General features: G+C 48.5%; 1 protein-coding gene across 3 annotated transcripts in view; it reads left to right on the top strand.

The window, feature by feature from the left end:
- The first annotated feature begins 9,616 nt into the window (after positions 1-9,616).
- The window catches only part of KIFAP3 (kinesin associated protein 3), a 631,738-nt gene continuing 620,200 nt past the window's right edge, over positions 9,617-21,154 (top strand). For 2 of the 3 annotated variants that reach the window (XM_063940294.1, XM_063940295.1), the window contains exon 1: positions 9,617-9,862. In XM_063940294.1, coding sequence (XP_063796364.1) covers positions 9,831-9,862 — 32 coding nt within the window. In that variant the 5' untranslated portion in view covers positions 9,617-9,830. The remainder of the gene's footprint in view (positions 9,863-21,154) is intronic. The other variant, XM_063940293.1, reaches the window with a different exon arrangement.

Here is a 21,154-nt window from a genome sequence, read left to right as displayed (position 1 = left end):
AACGCGGGAGTGGCTGGAGAAACGGAGGAGTGTCTGGGCGAACGCTGGGTGTGTTTGTGACGTCAAACCAGGAACGATAAGCACTGAACTGATCGCAGATGCCGAGTAAATCTGGAGCTACTCAGAAACTGCTAAGAGGTGTGTAGTCGCAATTTTGAGAATCTTTCGTTCGCAATTTTACTATGCTAAAATTCACTCCCAGTAGGCGGTGGCTTAGCGTGTGCAAAGCTGCTAAAAGCAGCTTGCGAGCGAACAACTCGGAATGACCACCTATGTGCTTGCGATTCTGACCTAGTCCCTATCGCATAGTGAGAATCGGGGTTGATCCGAATCTCACCATGTATATGCACCTTAAAGGGCCCCATACACTAGAACGATAATGCCCGATTTCATCTGATTTCGGGCATTCGGGTAGATATATTGGGTGAAATCGGGCATTTTGGAGGTGTTTCCGATCTGATGCGCGTTCCCGTGAGCATCGGATCGTATCCCCTAGATCAGTGATTTTCAACCTTATTATACTCGCGGCACACCAAACAATGGTGGTCATTCCGAGTTGTTCGCTCTGTATTTTTTTCTCGCAACGGAGCGATTAGTCGCTAATGCGCATGCGCAATGTCCGCAGTGCGACTGCGCCAAGTAAATTTGCTATGCAGTTAGGTATTTTACTCACGGCATTACAAGGTTTTTTCTTCGTTCTGGTGATCGTAATGTGATTGACAGGAAGTGGGTGTTTCTGGGCGGAAACAGGCCGTTTTATGGGTGTGTGCGAAAAAACGCTACCGTTTCTGGGAAAAACGCGGGAGTGGCTGAAGAAACGGAGGAGTGTCTGGGCGAACGCTGGGTGTGTTTGTGACGTCAAACCAGGAACGACAAGCACTGAACTGATCGCAGATGCCGAGTAAGTCTGGAGCTACTCAGAAACTGCACAGAGCAGTCTATTCGCAATTTTGCTAATCTTTCGTTCGCAATTTTGATATGCTAAGATTCACTCCCAGTAGGCGGCGGCTTAGCGTGTGCAAAGCTGCTAAAAGCAGCTTGCGAGCGAACAACTCGGAATGAGGGCCAATATTTTAAAATTCCCAAGGCACACCATCAGTTCCCCACATAAAAAAAAACAAAAAACACACATTGGCCCTCACAGTAAAAAAATAAATCCACACATTCATTGGCCTACACAGAAAAAACAATCACATTGCTCCCCACATAAATCATGTTGCTCCCTACATAAATCCTATTGCTCCCCACATAAATTAATCACATCGCTCTCCACATAAATGCTATTGCTCCCCACATGAATTATGCACATTGTACCCCCATAAATCCTTATTATCCCCACATAAATCCTATTGAAATCCTATTGTTCCCCAGAGGAGAAATAAAATAACAAATATTAGCCCCTACCGGTCAGCTGTCCTCCTCCCTGTCCCTCAGTGGCGGGGATTGTTCATAGTGGAGTGCTGCGAACACTGAGCAGCGGGCAGGGGTAGATGTGGGTCGGCAAGGAAAGCTGTGCATGCAGGCAGGAACTGGAAAATGTGTATGCAGGCGGGTGGGCTGGGTGGTGATACACGGCGGCCATGACCTATGATATCGCACCGCCGCATCTTTAAGGCATAGGTCACGGCCAGAGCACAACTGATCCTCTAAGAAGAGCCTGGGCCAACAGTTCACTCTGAAGGTGCAGGAACTTGCAACTGGTCGCGGCACACTAGTTGAAAAAGCCTGCCCTAGATTGAATGTGCTGCACTAATGATCATGTCCAACCCCGCAGGCATGGCTGGGATCGCATACCATACATCGTATGCAAAAGGACCGTATGCGATCCTGCCACCCGGGACGCTGCCGGAGTGATCACCTGCGACATGACAGTCGGACATGTCGCGTTAGTGTATGGGGCCCTTGAGTCCTGGGCTGTGCAGAGACTGCACATCCGATCGCACCCCTGTACAGTGATTACCCCCTCCCCCTGTAGGCGGCGACTACCTGGTCGCAGCAGTGCAAAAAATGCCTGCTTGCGACCAGGGGGGTCATTCCGAGTTGATTGCTCGCTTGCATCTTTTTGCAGCTCTGCTATCAGATAGTCACCGCCTATAGGGGAGTGTATTTTCGCTTTGCAAGTGTGCGAACACCTTTGCAGCCGAGCGGTACAAAAACAGTTTGTGCAGTTTTCTGAGTAGCTCTGGACTTACTCAGCCGCTGTGATCACTTCAGTCTTTTTGGTCCCGGAATTGACGTTAGACACCCGCCCGCAAACGCTTGGACCCTCGTGCGTTTTCCTTAACACTCTCAGAAAACGGTCAGTTGACACACATTAACGCCCTCTTTCTGTCAATCACCTGGCGATCGACTGTGCGAATGGATTCATCGTTAAATCCATCGTCCAGCACCGTTCCTCTTTGTACCCTACGACGCGCCTGCGCATTGCGGTGCATACACGTGCAGTTTCGCCGAGTTTTAACCTGTTCACAGCGCTACAAAAAGTTGCTAGCGAGCGATCAACTCGGAATGACCCCCTAGGTCTGAATTAGGCCCAATGTTAAGAAAGATGTTGCACTAGTTGTTTTATTTCAGGCTTCCAGATTAACAGAAGAAAAAGGTTTGTTGGCGCTGAGCAGATCTGCGTGAGTTTACACCCTGGGATTAGCAGCCACCTGGTGAAGAGGTAGCCAGCCTCCTCAAGCAACAGAACAATTACAGAAAAATACCAGGTCAGTGCTTAATTCCAATGATGTACCCAGAAATATATAAAACACTTTATTAAACACAATTTAAAAAGTTTTACACCAAAATGTAATAACCATATAGAACTGAGGTATATGATACCTCTAATGTTAGCAATAGTTTACACTAATTGTAAAAAGTAGAAGGCCGTCGCTAAACCTTATTTCTCTGACGTCCTAGTGGATGCTGGGGACTCCGTAAGGACCATGGGGAATAGCGGCTCCGCAGGAGACTGGGCACAGCTAAGAAAGATTTAGGACTACCTGGTGTGCACTGGCTCCTCCCACTATGACCCTCCTCCAGACCTCAGTTAAAATCCTGTGCCCGGCTGAGCTGGATGCACACTAGGGGCTCTCCTGAGCTCCTAGAGAGAAAGTATATTTTAGTTTTTTTATTTTACAGTGAGATCTGCTGGCAACAGACTCACTGCAGCGAGGGACTAAGGGGAGAAGAAGCGAACCTACCTAACTGGTGGTAGCTTGGGCTTCTTAGGCTACTGGACACCATTAGCTCCAGAGGGATCGACCGCATGGAACCGGCCATTGATGTTCGGTCCCAGAGCCGCGCCGCCGGCCCCCTTACAGAGCCAGAAGCAAGAAGAGTCCGGAAAATTGGCGGCAGAAGACATCAGTCTTCACCAAGGTAGCGCACAGCACTGCAGCTGTGCGCCATTGCTCCTCATTCACACTTCACACTCCGGTCACTGAGGGTGCAGGGTGCTGGGGGGGGGGCGCCCTGAGCAGCAATAAAAACATCTTGGCTGGCAAATATATCACAATATATAGCCCCAGAGGCTATATATGTGATAAATACCCCTGCCAGAATCCATAAAAAAGCGGGAGAAAAGTCCGCAAAAAAGGGGCGGAGCTATCTCCCTCAGCACACTGGCGCCCCAGGCTCCCCAGCTCCCCACTGTAGTTTTCAGGCTCAAAGGGTTAAAAAGAGAGGGGGGGCACTAAATTTATGCGCAATATTGTTTATACAAGCAGCTATTGGGGGAAAAATCACTCAGTTATAGTGTTAATCCCTGCATTATATAGCGCTCTGGTGTGTGCTGGCATACTCTCTCTCTGTCTCCCCAAAGGACTTTGTGGGGTCCTGTCCTCAGTCAGAGCATTCCCTGTGTGTGTGCTGTGTGTCGGTACGGCTGTGTCGACATGTGGGATGAGGAAGGTTACGTGGAGGTGGAGCAGAGGCCGATAAATGGGATGTCGTCCCCTGTGGGGCCGACACCAGAGTGGATGGATAGGTGGAAGGTATTAACCGACAATGTCAACTCCTTACAAGGCTGGATGACGTAAAACAGCTGTGGGACAGCCGGCTTCTCAGCCCGCGCCTGCCCAGGCGTCTCAAAGGCCATCAGGGGCTCAAAAAAGCGCCCGTTACCTCAGATGGCAGACACAGATGTCGACACGGAGTCTGACTCCAGTGTCGACGAGGTTGAGACATATACACAATCCACTAGGAACATCCGTTACATGATCTCGGCAATGAAAAATGTGTTACGCATTTCTGACATGAACCCAAGTACCACATAAAAGGGGTTTTATTTTTGGGGAGAAAAAGCAGCCAGTGTTTTGTTCCCCCATCAGATGAATGAATGAAGTGTGTAAAGTAGCGTGGGTTCCCCCAATAAGAAACTGGTAATTTCTAAAAAGTTACTGATGGCGTACCCTTTCCCGCCAGAGGATAGGTCACGTTGGGAGATATCCCTTAGGGTGGATAAGGCGCTCACACGTTTGTCAAAAAAGGTGGCACTGCCGTCTTAGGATACGGCCACCTTGAAGGAGCCTGCTGATAAAAAGCAGGAGGCTATCCTGAAGTCTGTATATACACACTCAGGTTATATACTGAGACCTGCAATTGCCTCAGCATAAATAGTGCTGCTGCAGCGTGGTCTGATACCCTGTCAGATAATATTAATACTCTAAGACAGGGATAATAGTTTGCTAACATAGAGCATATTAAAGACGTCGTCTTATATATAAAGGATGCACAGAGGGATATTTGCCGGCTGGCATCCAGAATTAATGCAATGTCCATTCTGCCAGGAGGGTATTAGAAACCCGGCAGTGAACAGGTGATGCTGCCTATAAAAGGCACATGGAGATTCTGCCTTATAAGGGTGAGGAATTGTTTGGGGATGGTCTCTGGGACCTCGTATCCACAGCAACAGCTGGCAAGAAATTTTTTTTACCTCAGGTTTCCTCACAGCCTAAAAAAGCACCGTATTTTCAGGTACAGTCCTTTCGGCTTCAGAAAAGCAAGCGGGTCAAAGGCGCTTCCTTTCTGCACAGAGACAAGGGAAGAAGGAAAAAGCTGCACCAGCAGCCAGTTCCCAGGATCAAAAATCTTCCCCCGCTTCCTCTGAGTCCACCGCTTCACGTTGGGGCTCCACAGGTGGAGACAGGTGCGGTAGGGGCGTGTCTCGGGAACTTCAGGGACCAGTGGGTTTGCCCACAGGTGGATCCCTAGGTTCTGCAAATAGTATCACAGGGATACAGGCTGGAGTTCGAGGCGACTCCCCCTCGCCATTACCTCACCTCAGCCTTGCCTGCTGCCCTCGGAGAAAGGTAGTACTGGCGGCAATTCACAAGCTGCACTTCCAGCAGGTGAAATCAAGGTACCCCTCCTTCAACAAGGCCGGGGTTACTATTCCAAAATGTTGTAGTACCGAAACCAGACGGTTCGGTGAGACCCATTCTAAAATTGAAAGCCTTGAACACTTATATACGAAGGTTCAAGTTCGAAATGGAATCGCTCAGGGCGATTATTGCAAGCCTGGAGAATTTCATGGTATCACTGGACATCAAGGATGCTTACCTGCATGTCCCTATTTACCCTCTTCACCAGGAGTACCTCAAAATTGTGGTACAGGATTGTCATTACCAATTCCAGACGTTGCCGTTGGTCTGTCCCCGGCACCGAGGTATTTACCAAGGTAATGGCCGAAATAATTATCCCGTACTTGGACGATCTCCTTATAAAGGCGAGGTCCAGGGAGCAGTTGTTCGGCGGAGTAGCACTATCTCGGGAAGTGCTACAACAGCACGGCTGGATTCTGAATATTCCAAAGTCGCAGCTGGTTCCTACGACGCGTCTACTGTTCCTGAGTATGGTTTTGTGTAAAAAGGGTTTCTCCCGGAGGAGAAGTCCAAGGAGTTGTCGTCTCTAGACAGAGACCTCCTAATACGTATACAGGTGTCGGTGCATCAATGCACGCGAGCCCTGGGAAGGATGGTAGCTTCTTACGAAGAAATGACATTCGCCAGGTCCCATACAAGGATTTTCCAGTGGGATCGGTTGGACATGTGGTCCGGGCGCATCTTCAGATGCATCGGCGGATAACCCTGTCTCCAAGGGCCATGGTGTCGCTGTTGTGGTGGCTGCAGAGTGCTCATCTTCTAGGGGGCCGCAGATTCGGCATACAGGACTGGGTCCTGGTGACCACGGATGCCAGCCTTCGAGGCTGGGGGGCAGTCACACAGGGAAGAAACTTCCAAGGCTATGGAAAAGTCAGGAGACTTCCCTACACATAAATATTCTGGAACTAAGGGCCATTTACAATGCCCTAAGTCAGGCTAGCCCCTGCTTCAACACCGGCCGGTGCTGATCCAGTCAGACAACATCACGGCGGTCGCTCATGTAAATGACAGGGCGGCACAAGAAGCAGGATGGCGATGGCAGAAGCCACAAGGATTCTCCAAAGGGCGGAAAATCATGTGTTAGCACTGTCAGCAGTGTTCATTCCCGGAGTGGACAACTGAGAAGCAGACTTTCTCAGAAGACACGACCTCCACCCGGGAGAGTGGGGACTTCATCCAGAAGTCTTCCAAATGATTGTACACCGTTGGGAAAGGCCACAGGTGGACATGATGGCGTCCCGCCTCAACTAAAAGTTACAAAGATATTGCGCCAGGTCAAGGACCCTCAGGCGATAGCTGTGGACGCTCTGGTAACACCGTGGGTGTACCAGTCGGTGTATGTGTTCCCTTCTCTGCCTCTCTTACCCAGGGTAATGAGAATAATAAGAAGGAGAGGAGTAAGAACTATACTCATTGTTCTGGGTGGGCCAAGAAGAGCTTGGTAACCAGAACTCCAAGAAATAATCTCAGAGGACCCATGGCCTCTGCCGCTCAGACAGGACCTGCTGCAGCAGGGGGCCTGTCTGTTCCAAGACGTACCGTGGCTGCGTTGGACGGCATGGCGGTTGAACGCCGGATCCTGAAGGAAAAGGGAATTCCGGAGGAAGTTATCCCTACGCTATTTAAAGCTAGGAAAGAAGTGAACGCTAACCATTATCACCGCATATGGTGGGAATATGTTGCGTACTGTGAGGCCAGGAAGGCCCCAAAGGAGAATTTTCAGCTAGGTCGATTTCTGCACTTCCTACAGTCAGAGGTGACTATGGGCCTACAATTGGGTTCCATTAAGGTCCAGATTTCGGCTCTATCGATTTTCTTCCAAAATGGAACTGGCTTCACTGCCTGAAGTTCAGACTTTTGTTAAGGGAGTGCTGCATAGTCAGCCCCCGTTTGTGCCTCCAGTGGCACCGTGGGATCTCAACGTGGTGTTGGATTTCCTGAAGTCGCATTGGGTTGAGCCACTTAAATCCGTGGAGCTATAATACCTCACATGGAAAGTGGTCATTCTGTGGGCCTTGGCGTCGGCCAGGCGTGTATCAGAATTGACAAAAGGCCTTATCTGTATTTTATATGGGAAAGGCGAAATTGAGGACTCGTTCCCAATTCCTTCCTAAGGTGGTATCAGTTTTCATGTGAACCAACCTATTGTGGTGCCTGCGGCTACTTGGGACTTGGAGGATTCCAAGTTACTGGACGTAGTTAGGGCCCTGAAAAGTACATGTTTCCAGGACAGCTGGAGTCAGGAAGACTGACTCGCTATTTATCCTGTATGCACCCAACAAGCTGGGTGCTCCTGCTTCTAAGCAGACGATTGCTCGCTGGATCTGTAGCACGATTCAACTTGCACATTCTGCGGCTGGACTGCCGCACCCTAAATCTGTAAAAGCCCATTCCACGAGGAAAGTGGGCTCTTCTTGGGCGGCTGCCCGAGGGGTCTCGGCTCTTCAACTTTGCCGAGCTGCTACTTGGTCAGGGGAAAACACGTTTGCAAAATTCTACAAATTTGATACCCTGGCTGAGGAGGACCTTGAGTTCTCTCATTCGGTGCTGCAGAGTCATCCGCACTCTCCCGCCCGTTTGGGAGCTTTGGTATAATCCCCATGGTCCTTACGGAGTCCCCAGCATCCACTAGGACGTCAGAGAAATAAGATTTTACTCACCGGTAAATCTATTTCTCGTAGTCCGTAGTGGATGCTGGGCGCCCGTCCCAAGTGCGGACTGTCTGCAATACTTGTATATAGTTATCGTTAACTAAAAGGGTTATTGTTGAGCCATCTGTTGAGAGGCTCTGTTATGTTCATACTGTTAACTGGGTATCATATCACGAGTTATACGGTGTGATTGGTGTGGCTGGTATGAGTCTTACCCGGGATTCAAAATCCTTCCTTATTGTGTCAGCTCTTCCGGGCACAGTATCCTAACTGAGGTCTGGAGGAGGGTCATAGTGGGAGGAGCCAGTGCACACCAGGTAGTCCTAAATCTTTCTTAGCTGTGCCCAGTCTCCTGCGGAGCCGCTATTCCCCATGGTCCTTACGGAGTCCCCAGCATCCACTACGGACTACGAGAAATAGATTTACCGGTGAGTAAAATCTTATTATAAGGGAGACTCTCAATTGATTTTGTCAGTCTCTCATACTTAAATAGTAGCCCACAGTTTAAGCAGGAATGAGTCTTACAAAACCATACATAAAGGTATCCTCAATCAGTATGGATTTAATCACAGCTGGAAAATGTCCATCAACTGAATAGTCCGCTGAATAAGTAATTGGTGCAGGGGTATAAAGTTGTATAATGACTGCTACTCACTGTATATTTAGAGTCATCCTTGCTGCACCACAGTTGTTGTAAAGAGCCGCTCTATATCACCCTGTGCACGGGTGAGACATCCGTCAGCGGCACGATCCGTCAGCGGTACAATCAGGCAGGGAACCGCTCTCCACCGCGCAGCACAGTATAGATGCACCGGTCCACCGTACAGCACCCCCAGGACAGTTGAAATGGTGCTCAGCAGGACAGGGTGTGTGGAGTTCCCAGTTCAGTGAGAAGAGTATATGGTGCAGTCTCGTTATAGGTGAGCAATTGGCGGCAAATGCTAGGAGACAATCAGCTGCTGTGAAAACTAAGCTTTGTTCTTGTGGGCACTATGAGTGTTAGCGATCCCTTCTCTCTGTACCCTCAGCGCGTTTCTCCGCACCCCAGGCGGCTTTTTCAAGGTGCACAGGGTGATATAGAGCGGCTCTTTACAACAACTGTGGTACAGCAAGGATAACTCTAAATATACAGTGAGTAGCAGTCATTATACAACTTTATACCCCTGCACCAATTACTTATTCAGCGGACTATTCAGTTGATGGACATTTTCCAGCTGTGATTAAATCCATACTGATTGAGGATACCTTTATGTATGGTTTTGTAGGACTCATTCCTGCTTAAACTGTGGGCTACTATTTAAGTATGAGAGACTAACAAAATCAAATTGAGAGTCTCCCTTATATAAGGTTTAGCGACGGCCTTCTACTTTTTACAATTAGTGTAAACTATTGCTAACATTAGAGATATCATATACCTCAGTTCTATATGGTTATTTGATTTTGGTCTAATACTTTTTAAATTGTGTATATGTTTTTTAGTTTTGTTTAATAAAGTATTTTATATATTTCTGGGTACATCATTGGAATTAAGCGCTGACCTGGTATTTTTCTGTGATTGTTCCAGATTAACAGCTCTCTACGACAAGAAAGGGAGCCTCCTACCCTTGTGCATCCCTCTGCGATAATGATCATGTGACGGTGACGTCACCCGGCCTCTCATGCTGCTGTGGCTCAGTAAGGCAGCAGTAGCAGCGTAGCCGAGCCGTTCCTTTTCCTACCCTGGTAACAACAACAAACCTCCCCGTTCTGCTTGACATAAACCCCGTTCCCGGTACTGTACCCCCGCAGAGACGTCACTGGTGCTGTAGGGATGCAGTCAGAGGACGCCAGATACCTAAAGAGGTGAATTTGTCTTTCATGTTTCCTTGGAAGGGACGTTTATTATAGTCTCAGTGGTCACTGCTGCTTTATGTACAGTAACCATGGCCAGCTTACAGTATGTTCGATGTCATCCCAGGGACTGTGGCCAGCTTACAGTATGTTCGATGTCATCCCAGGGACTGTGTATGGAATGGCTCCTTACATATTTGTGTATTCATCTGTTTCAGCCCAGTGCATTTGCTGACTGAATGGGCACAAACCAAAACCATTGTGATTCATGTATGTGAATGTGTCAGCTGTGGCCTATTGCTGTACAGTAACTGGAGGTGGTGCTACAGGAAAAGGATTTATCTCTGGTTGGGGGGGGATGTAGTTGGTGTATGGCACTTGCTGTGCTTAAGTGCAGCTCTGAATGTTACAGCAGCATGACCTAAACAAACACGTTACATTGTCATAATAGTGGGTCAATTCTGTTTACAATGTCCATGATTGCATTACAGGCCACAAACAACTTAATCATTGTATTCAATGCTCTTGTATTCAATGCATGTGTGCTCTTGTGCAATCGCTGCTTCATACGGTACCTCAACATTGCATATTGTTCTGTATTCCTCTATGGAGTGTGAGGGATAATGGGTGATGTTTGCTGCCCTGAGTTGTCAGTATTCTGACCCTTTGATTGCCATTGCTTTTAATTTAATTATCACAAAGAATTTAAGTGAGAATAAACAAGAGGAACGTGATGGCTGGCCATTTACTGGTACACTAAGGGGGGACTCAAATTACCCGCGAAGGGTAAGAGATGCTGTTGCCCTTCTATGTAAATGCCGGCAATGGCACCTGAACTTGCACTCCTGGCGGCTCCTTCTACTGCAGCCTCACACCTTTTTGCTCACAGATGTAAGGGGCTGCAAACAAAGGGGCAGATGTATTAATCTGGAGAAGGCATAAGGAAGTGATAAACCAGTGATATGTGCAAGGTGATAAAGGCAGCAGCCAATCAACTCCTATATGTAAATTAACAGTTAGGAGCTGATTGGCTGGTGCATTATCACCTTGCACTTAACACTGCTTTATCACTGGTTTATCATTTCCTTATGCCTTCTACAGGTTAATACATCTACCCCAATAATCTGCCATGCACTTCTCCATAAAATAGGTGTATGTATTTCCACAACTACAGACGTTAGACATCACAAAGCAGAATTTTTGCACTTTTCATAATGATCATTTTCATTTCAGCAGGCTGGACACATCATACAGTAGCTGCAGTATGGTGACCAAAAACATACAGTACTTCTTCCATCTCACCCCAGTATGCATACTGACATCTGTAGACCATGATCTCCATCAGAGAAATATTTCTCTATCGTCCTAGTGGATGCTGGGGTTCCTGAAAGGACCATGGGGAATAGCGGCTCCGCAGGAGACAGGGCACAAAAGTAAAGCTTTCCGATCAGGTGGTGTGCACTGGCTCCTCCCCCTATGACCCTCCTCCAAGCCAGTTAGATTTTTGTGCCCGGCCGAGAAGGGTGCAATCTAGGTGGCTCTCTTAAAGAGCTGCTTAGAAAAGTTTAGCTTAGGTTTTTTATTTTACAGTGAGTCCTGCTGGCAACAGGATCACTGCAACGAGGGACTTAGGGGAGAAGAAGTGAACTCACCTGCGTGCAGGATGGATTGGCTTCTTGGCTACTGGACATCAGCTCCAGAGGGACGATCACAGGTACAGCCTGGATGGTCACCGGAGCCTTGCCGCCGGCCCCCTTGCAGATGCTGAAGTAAGAAGAGGTCCAGAATCGGCGGCAGAAGACTCCTCAGTCTTCTAAAGGTAGCGCACAGCACTGCAGCTGTGCGCCATTTTCCTCTCAGCACACTTCACACGGCAGTCACTGAGGGTGCAGGGCGCTGGGAGGGGGGCGCCCTGGGAGGCAAATGAATACCTATTTTGGCTAAAAATACCTCACATATAGCCTCCGGAGGCTATATGGAGATATTTAACCCCTGCCAGAATCCGTTAAGAGCGGGAGACGAGGCCGCCGAAAAAGGGGCGGGGCCTATCTCCTCAGCACACAGCGCCATTTTCCCTCACAGAAAGGCTGGAGGGAAGGCTCCCAGGCTCTCCCCTGCACTGCACTACAGAAACAGGGTTAAAACAGAGAGGGGGGGCACTAATTTGGCGTTAGAAATATATAAAAAAGATGCTATAAGGGAAAACACTTATATAAGGTTGTCCCTATATAATTATAGCGTTTTTGGTGTGTGCTGGCAAACTCTCCCTCTGTCTCTCCAAAGGGCTAGTGGGTCCTGTCCTCTATCAGAGCATTCCCTGTGTGTGTGCTGTGTGTCGGTACGTGTGTGTCGACATGTAGGAGGACGATGTTGGTGAGGAGGCGGAGCAATTGCCTGTAATGGTGATGTCACTCTCTAGGGAGTCGACACCGGAATGGATGGCTTATTTAGGGAATTACGTGATAATGTGAACACGCTGCAAGGTCGGTTGACGACATGAGACGGCCGACAAACAATTAGTACCGGTCCAGACGTCTCAAAAACACCGTCAGGGGTTTTAAAACGCCCGTTTACTTTAGTCGGTCGACACAGACACAGACAGGGACACTGAATCCAGTGTCGACGGTGAATAAACAAACGTATTCCTTATTAGGGCCACACGTTAAAGGCAATGAAGGAGGTGTTACATATTTCTGATACTACAAGTACCACAAAAGAGGGTATTATGTGGGATGTGAAAAAACTACCATAGTTTTTCCTGAATCAGATAAATTAAATAAAGTGTGTGATGATGCGTGGGTTCCCCCCGATAGAAAATTATGGGCGGTATACCCTTTCCCGCCAGAAGTTAGGGCGCGTTGGGAAACACCCCTTAGGGTGGATAAGGCGCTCACACGCTTATCAAAACAAGTGGCGGTACCGTCTATAGATAGGGCCGTCCTCAAGGACCAGCTGACAGGAGGCTGGAAAATATCATAAAAAGTATATACACACATACTGGTGTTATACTGCGACCAGCGATCGCCTCAGCCTGGATGTGCAGAGCTGGGGTGGCTTGGTCGGATTCCCTGACTAAAAATATTGATACCCTTGAAAGGGACAGTATTTTATTGACTATAGAGCATTTAAAGGATGCATTTCTATATATGCGAGATGCACAGAGGGATATTTGCACTCTGGCATCAAGAGTAAATGCGATGTCCATAACTGCCAGAAGATGTTATGGACACGACAGTGGTCAGGTGATGCAGATTCCAAACGGCACAAAGGTGTATTGCCGTATAAAGGAAGAGGAGTTATTTGGGGTCGGTCCATCGGACCTGGTGGCCACGGCAACTGCTGGAAAATCCACCGTTTTTACCCTAAGTCACATCTCTGCAGAAAAAGACACCGTCTTTTCAGCCTCAGTCCTTTCGTCCCTATAAGATCATATCTGCCCAGGGATAGAGGAAAGGGAAGAAGACTGCAGCAGGCAGCCCATTCCCAGGAACAGAAGCGTTCCACCGCTTCTGACAAGTTCTCAGCATGGCGCTGAGACCGTACAGGACCCCTGGATCCTACAAGTAGTATCCCAGGGGTACAGATTGGAATGTCGAGACGTTTCCCCTTCGCAGGCTCCTGAAGTCTGCTTTACCAAGGTCTCCCTCCGACAAGGAGGCAGTATGGGAAAAAATTCACAAGCTGTATTCCCAGCAGGTGATAATTAAATTACCCCTCCTACTACAAGAAAAGGGGTATTATTCCACACTATATTGTGGTACTGAAGCCAGAAGGCTAGGTGAGACTTATTCTAAAAATTTTTTTGAACACTTACAAGGGTTCAAATCAAGATGGAGTCACTCAGAGCAGTGATAACGAACCAGGAAGAAGGGGACTATATAGTGTCCCGGGACATCAGGGATGCTTACCTCTATGTCCCAAATTTGCCCTTCTCACTAAGGGTACCTCAGGTTCGTGGTGCAGAACTGTCACTATCAGTTTCAGACGCTGCCGTTTGGATTGTCCACGGCACCCCGGGTCTTTACCAAGGTAATGGCCGAAATGATGATTCTTCTTCGAAGAAAAGGCGTCTTAATTATCCCTTACTTGGACGATCTCCTGATAAGGGCATAGTCCAGGGAACAGTTGGAGGTCGGAGTAGCACTATCTAGGATACTGCTACAACAGCACGGGTGGATTCTAAATATTCCAAAATCGCAGCTGATCCCGACGACACGTCTGCTGTGCCTACGGATGATTCTGGACACAGTCCAGAAAAAGGTGTTTCTCCCGGAAGAGAAAGCCAGGGAGTTATCCGAGCTAGTCAGGAACCTCCTAAAAACAGTGCATCATTGCACAAGGGTCCTGGTAAAAATGGTGGCTTCCTACGAAGCAATTCCATTCGGCAGATTTCACGCAAGAACTTTTCAGTGGGATCTGCTGGACAAATGGTCCGGATCGCATCTTCAGATGCATCAGCGGATAACCCTATATCCAAGGACAAGGGTGTCTCTCCTGTGGTGGTTATAGAGTGCTCATCTTCTAGAGGGCCGCAGATTCGGCATTCAGGATTGGATGCTGGTGACCACGGAGCCCAGCCCGAGAGGCTGGGGAGCAGTCACACAAGGAAAAAATTTCCAGGGAGTGTGATCAAGTCTGGAGACTTTTCTCCACATAAATATACTGGAGCTAAGGGTAAATTTATAATGCTCTAAGCTTAGCAAGACCTCTGCTTCAAGGTCAGCCGGTATTGATCCAGTGGGAAAAACATCACGGCAGTCGCCCACGTAAACAGACAGGGCGACACAAGAAGCAGGAGGGCAATGGCAAAAACTGCAAGGACTTTTCGCTGGGCGGAAAATCATGTGATAGCACTGTCAGCAGTGTTTCATCCCGGGAATGGAAACTGGGAAGCAGACTTCCTCAGCACGACCTCCACCCGGGAGAGTGGAAACTTCATCGGGAAGTTTTTTCCACATGATTGTAAACCGTTGGGAAATACCAAAGGTGGACATGATGGCGTCCCGTCTGAACAAAAAACGGGACAGGTATTGCGCCAGGTCAAGAGACCCTCAGGCAATAGCTGTGGACGTTCTGGTAACACCGTGGGTGTACCAGTCGGTGTATGTGTTCCCTCCTCTGCTTCTCATACCTAAGGTGCTGAGAATTATAAGACGTAGAGGAGTAAGAACTATACTCATGGCTCCGGATTGGCCAAGAAGGACTTGGTACCCGGAACTTCAAGAGATGCTTACAGAGGTCTTATGGCCTCTGCCGCTAAGAAGGGACTTGCTTCAGCAAGTACCATGTCTGTTCCAAGACTTACCGCAGCTGCGTTTGTCGGCATGGCGGTGGAAAGCCGGATCCTAAGGGAAAAAGGCATTCCGGAAGAGGTCATTCCTACCCTGGTCAAAGCCAGAAAGGAGGTGACCGCACAACATTATCACCACATGTGGCGAAAATATGTTGCGTGGTGTGAGGCCAGGAAGGCCCCACAAAGAAATTTCAACTCGGTCGTTTCCTGCATTTCCTGCAAACAGGAGTGTCTATGGGCCTCAAATTGGGGTCCATTAAGGTTCAAATTTCGGCCCTGTCGATTTTCTTCCAGAAAGAATTGGCTTCAGTTCCTGAAGTCCAGAAGTTTGTCAAGGGAGTATTGCATATACAACCCCCTTTTGTGCCTCCAGTGGCACTGTGGGATCTCAACGTAGTTCTGGGATTCCTCAAATCACATTGGTTTAAAACCAGTCAAATCTGTGGATTTGAAGCATCTCACATGAAAAGTGACCATGCTCTTGGCCCTGGCCTGGACCAGGCGAGTGTCAAATTGGTGGTTTTTTTCTCAAAAAAGCCCATATCTGTTTGTCCATTCGGACAGGGCAGAGCTGCGGACTCGTCCCCAGTTCTCTCCCTAAGGTGGTGTCAGTGTTTCACCTGAACCAGCTTATTATGGTGCCTTGCACCTACTAGGGTCTTGGAGGACTCCAAGTTGCTAGATGTTGTCAGGGCCCTGAAAATATGTTCCAGGACGGCTGGAGTCAGGAAAACTGACTTGCTGTTATCCTGTATGCACCCAACAAACTGGGTGCTCTTGCTTCTAAGCAGACTATTGCTAGTTGGATGTGTAATACAATTCAGCTTGCACATTCTGTGGCAGGCCTGCCACAGCCAAAATATGTAAATGCCCATTCCACAAGGAAGGTGGGCTCATCTTGGGCGGCTGCCCGAGGGGTCTCGGCTTTACAACTTTGCCGAGCAGCTACTTGGTCAGGGGCAAACACGTTTGCTAAATTCTACAAATTTGATACCCTGGCTAAGGAGGACCTGGAGTTCTCTCATTCGGTGCTGCAGAGTCATCCGCACTCTCCCGCCCGTTTGGGAGCTTTGGTATAATCCCCATGGTCCTTTCAGGAACCCCAGCATCCACTAGGACGATAGAGAAAATAAGAATTTACTTACCGATAATTCTATTTCTCGGAGTCCGTAGTGGATGCTGGGCGCCCATCCCAAGTGCGGATTATCTGCAATACTTGTACATAGTTACAAAAATCTGGTTATTATTGTTGTGAGCCATCTTTTCAGAGGCTCCGCTGTTATCTGGGTTTAGATCACAAGTTGTACGGTGTGATTGGTGTGGCTGGTATGAGTCTTACCCGGGATTCAAAATTCCTCCCTTATTGTGTACGCTCGTCCGGGCACAGTACCTAACTGGCTTGGAGGAGGGTCATAGGGGGAGGAGCCAGTGCACACCACCTGATCGGAAAGCTTTACTTTTGTGCCCTGTCTCCTGCGGAGCCGCTATTCCCCATGGTCCTTTCAGGAACCCCAGCATCCACTACGGACTCCGAGAAATAGAATTATCGGTAAGTAAATTCTTATTATCACAAATATGTTGGGCACGGACTGCTGGGAATAACGCTTTGGGCTCTGGCAGCTGATCATAGTAGGAGGCATTTGTGAAAATGATGCTCGGATAATTATATCAAAAGGATGCTGTAACCCATAGGAGCAAGTAGATATTTGCGTTCACCTCCATATCTTGCACAGATCAGCACCAACACAGACAAGCACAGACAAGTTAGGTTAGTAGAAGAAACTTTGGGGGTTATTGATACACAAAATGTAAGATTGACATTTTGTAGTCAGGAAAAAGCAATATTAATATCAATACTTGCAAAATGTCCCAAAATATATTGTTATTGGGTCAAGGACTGATGTGAATGGCCAAGTATTCTCTGTAAATCTCTGTGGAATATGTGTGCGCTATATAAATAACTGGTAACAAATAAATAATAAATAGACACGCTGCGTTCTACTACCAACTATAATCTCCCTGAAACTAGTATTCCAAGTATGGCCCATGTCCATCTCACCATATGTGAGACAATATTAGTTACACTCTGGAGGCTTTGTTTTTTGTTATCCTGAATAAACACAATTCAAGTCCACAAAATGCTAAACTTGATGGACAGGTTTTTTAAACCTACTCAACAGGTTTCCCAGTACTCTGTGAGGTAGGTTAGGCTGGATTCCAGGTAAGGAGGCCAATCCCGGGATTGTGGGATCCCGGGATTCTGGCCCCCAAAATCCCGGGCTTGTCGCTCTTCCTTCCTTCCTTCCTTCCTTCCTTCCTTCCTTCCTTCCTTCCTTCCTTCCTTCCTTCCTTCCTTCCTTCCTTCCTGCCTGCACTGAGCACTCTGCTGCTTTCTTAAGCCGGGCAGTAAAGTCCCCCGCCTTTCGCCCCCCCCCCCCACGGCAGCGCTAAGCACTCAGATCAGACTCTGCCTTCTGAAGTCGGGTAGTAAGGGGCTCCCACTACTTCAGAGTTTAAGGGGAGAGCAGTTGTCTGTCTGCAGCCTCCAAATGACTGTGCTGCTGCCTCTGGACCTCCGGGACCCATCTACTCCTACTGAGTAGGTTTTTTTTTTAATTCTGAACTTGAAATGTAAACCCCCAACTTCTCTCCTCCCCCATATACATAAGATTTTTTCAATCCCGGGATTGAAAAAACTGCCCGAGATTGGCCTTCCTGATTCCAGGAGAGAGGATCAGGACTCAAGTTCTGCTAAACCTGGATAAGAGGTCCTGCAAATTGCACGGCTCAGATGGCTGAGCAGTTTAGCGAAAGGTATGGGCTCCCAGAGTCAAGTCGAGTGAATTTATCTTGCACATTATCCACCAACTTTAAAGTGAGCACTGAATACCTATCAGGGAATCTATGACCATTTTGGTATTGATGACGTAATCTAAACAAGCGGTACATTCGGTTCAGAACCACTTGACGCCAGCAGAATCCCGACCGACAGAATCCCGACCTTACCCCTAACCCTAAAGCTGGGTACACACTACACAGTGTGTGTTCCCAGCGACATTACGCAAAACAGGATGTGACGGAATCCCACTGTCAGTCTTCTGACTGGCGACTGCCAGAATTTTGACACACCTACAAAATCAAAAGGGTTTATTTACGTTCTGATCATGTTTACGCAATGTCTTGCTAGTAACATAATTTTCCTTTTAAATATCTGGCTTAAACACAATCAGAAGCGTCAGGTTTTACAACCCAACACTTCGTTAATAAAACCCAGCAGCATGCCGCCACCCCCTTGCAGAGCTGAAGTGTGGCGAGTGAGTCATCTTCCCCCCTAACAAACGGGGGGTCGGTGTGAAGATGGCGGCTACAGGGTAGGAGCGCAGTATTAACTGTGCTCCCGGACGGCTCAGCGATACATAGGTGCGGCGCTGTGAGGGGCTCCCTGAGCCAGCACCTGACCCTACACTGACCATTTCAGCCTGTCTAGGTCTGCGGATCTCAGCCAGCACACAAAAACCTCGGGCCAGTATAATCTTGAAGAGCGGGAAGACAGCGCCATTAAGGAGGCAGACATTCTCCTCAGACCGGACCCAGCAGTGTTTCAGCGCCATTTTCCTGCCTGCAGTCGGAATCAAGTGGAAGATCAGTTCCTCCAGTGCAACTCCAGCTATCTGTATGGTACCAGGGGGTTGTAGAAGGGAGGGGAGGCTGTGTAAAGGCTTTGTCACCTATTAAGGGACACAGGCAGCGCTGGTTTAGGGTCTCCCTATACCTGTAATAGCGCTGTGTGTGGGTTGGCTCCAATCTCTTTGTCTCTCTGCCATTTTTTGGGGGGAAACTGTCTGCCCAGAACCCTGTGTGTATGTGGGGTGAGTGGGGTGTATTAGCAAACATGTCTAGAGACTCTGTTTCATATGCTGCAGAGGATTTATCTTCTCAGGAAGATCCCATCCCATGTATTCAGGATTGCACTGTAGTAGCGCAGATCCCAGCTAGAGAAACGGAGTGGTTAGCCTCTCTTAGGGGGGCTATTTCTCAGATTTCTGAAAGGATTGCAAGAACTTAGCATGCAACTCAGGTATTGCAATCCTCTATGGTTGTATGGTCTGATACTGCTCCTTCAGGGTCCCCTGCGGTACATTCTCACAAACGTGCACTTCCAAGATTCTGCAGGATGACACGGACACCGATTCTGACACTGCAGACGGTGACGGGGATGTGTCGAGGGGGGACGGCATCACTTGCAAAGGGGGTGCAGTTGATGATTGAGGCTGTACGGGATGTGTTGCACATTTCTGACACAACTCCTGAGCAGGTTGAGGAGGCCTTTTTCACGTACAGTAAAAAGGCCCCTCTTACCTTCCCAGCATCTAAGGCAGGCATGTCCAAACTGCGGCCCACCAGCTGTTGAGAAAATACGTATCCCAGCATGCCCTGACACAGTTTTGCGGTCAGAGAATGCTAAAGCTGTGTCAGGGCATACTGGGATGTGTAATTTCTCAACAGCTTGGGGGCCGCAGTTTGGACATGCCTGATCTAAGGAATTAAATGCTATAGTTGAAAAAGCCTGGGAAAATCCGGAGAAAAAATTCCAGATCCCTAAGAGGATCTTGGTTGCTTTTCCCTTCCCAGAGGAAGATAGAAAGAAGTGGGAGTCTCTGTCGATAGTTGACGCCTCTGTCTCCAGGCTGTCAAATCAAGTGGTTTTACCAGTCCCAGGATCTACCGCGTTGGAGGACCCGGCAGATCGCAAGGTGGATGCTACACTCAAATCCATTTACATGGCCTCAGGGGCTATACTGCGGCCTACTATTGCCTGTGCATGGATTTCTAAAGCTATAGCCAGATGGTCAATCACTCTGCAGGAGGACTTGGCTACGATGGATAAAGATCTCATCTGTTGATTTTTTTTTTTTACGTAATATTCAGGATTCTGCAGGGTTCCTGGTAGATTCCATGAAGGACCTGGGTTCCATGGCTGCAGGGATCTCCTCCATGTCCGTCTCTGCTCACAGGGGTCTCTGGCTGAGCCAATGGTCCGCGGACGCGGAATCCAGGAAAAGTGTGGAGGGCCTACCCTATACAGGTCAGGCTCTCTTTGGGGAGGTGGTGGATGCGTGGATTGCCACGGCTACCGCGGGTAAGTCTAATTTTCTCCCCTCAGCTGCACCGGCTACGAAGAAGCCTTTTACACCAGCCACGTCACAGTCCTTTCGGCCCGCGAGGCCTAGAAAGAACAAGCCTTCTCACACCTTCTTCAGAGGTGGTCGTGCTAAAGGAAAAAAGCCTGCTCCCGCAGGTTCTCAAAGTCCTCAGCATGACGGTGGACAGCACAGCCTGGAGGAAGGTCAGGTGGTTGCAAGACTCCGGCATTTCAGCCACGTCTGGATGTAGTCTCGACTGGACCCTTGGGTACAGGATATAGTGCCCAAGGGGTACAGGCTGGAGTTTCAAACTCTCCCACCTCACCGTTTCTTTAAATCGGGCTTGCCAGCTCTGCCGGCAGACAGAACAATTCTTCTGGAAGCTATCCAAAAATTGGTAGTGTCCGAGGTCATTGTTCCAGTTCCGCCTCATCAGTGGAACAAAGGTTACTATTCAAACCTTTTCGTGGTACCGAAGCCAGATGGTTCGGTACGGCCAATTCTGAACTTAAAATCTTTGAACCCTTATCTCAGGGAGTTCAAATTCAAGATGGAGTCTCTGAGAGCTGTCATCTCAGGACTTACGGAGGGGGAGTTCCTGGTGTCCCTGGACATCAAGGATGCGTACCTCCACATTCACATTTGGTCGCCGCATCACGCATATCTCAGGTGTGCACTGTTAGACGATCACTATCAGTTTCAGGCGCTGCCGTTCGGTCTCTCTACGGCACTGAGGGTCTTCACCAAGGTGATGGCAGAGATGATGGTTCTCCGCAGCAAGCAAGGGGTGAACATAATTCCGTATCTGGACGATCTCCTGATTAAGGCATCGTCCAGGGAGAAGTTGTTAAGATTCATTGCTCTCAC

Source organism: Pseudophryne corroboree, chromosome 9 (genome assembly GCF_028390025.1).
Source record: "Pseudophryne corroboree isolate aPseCor3 chromosome 9, aPseCor3.hap2, whole genome shotgun sequence".
In the NCBI taxonomy this organism is placed as follows: domain Eukaryota; kingdom Metazoa; phylum Chordata; class Amphibia; order Anura; family Myobatrachidae; genus Pseudophryne; species Pseudophryne corroboree.
This window is presented reverse-complemented; position numbering and strand designations above follow the sequence as displayed.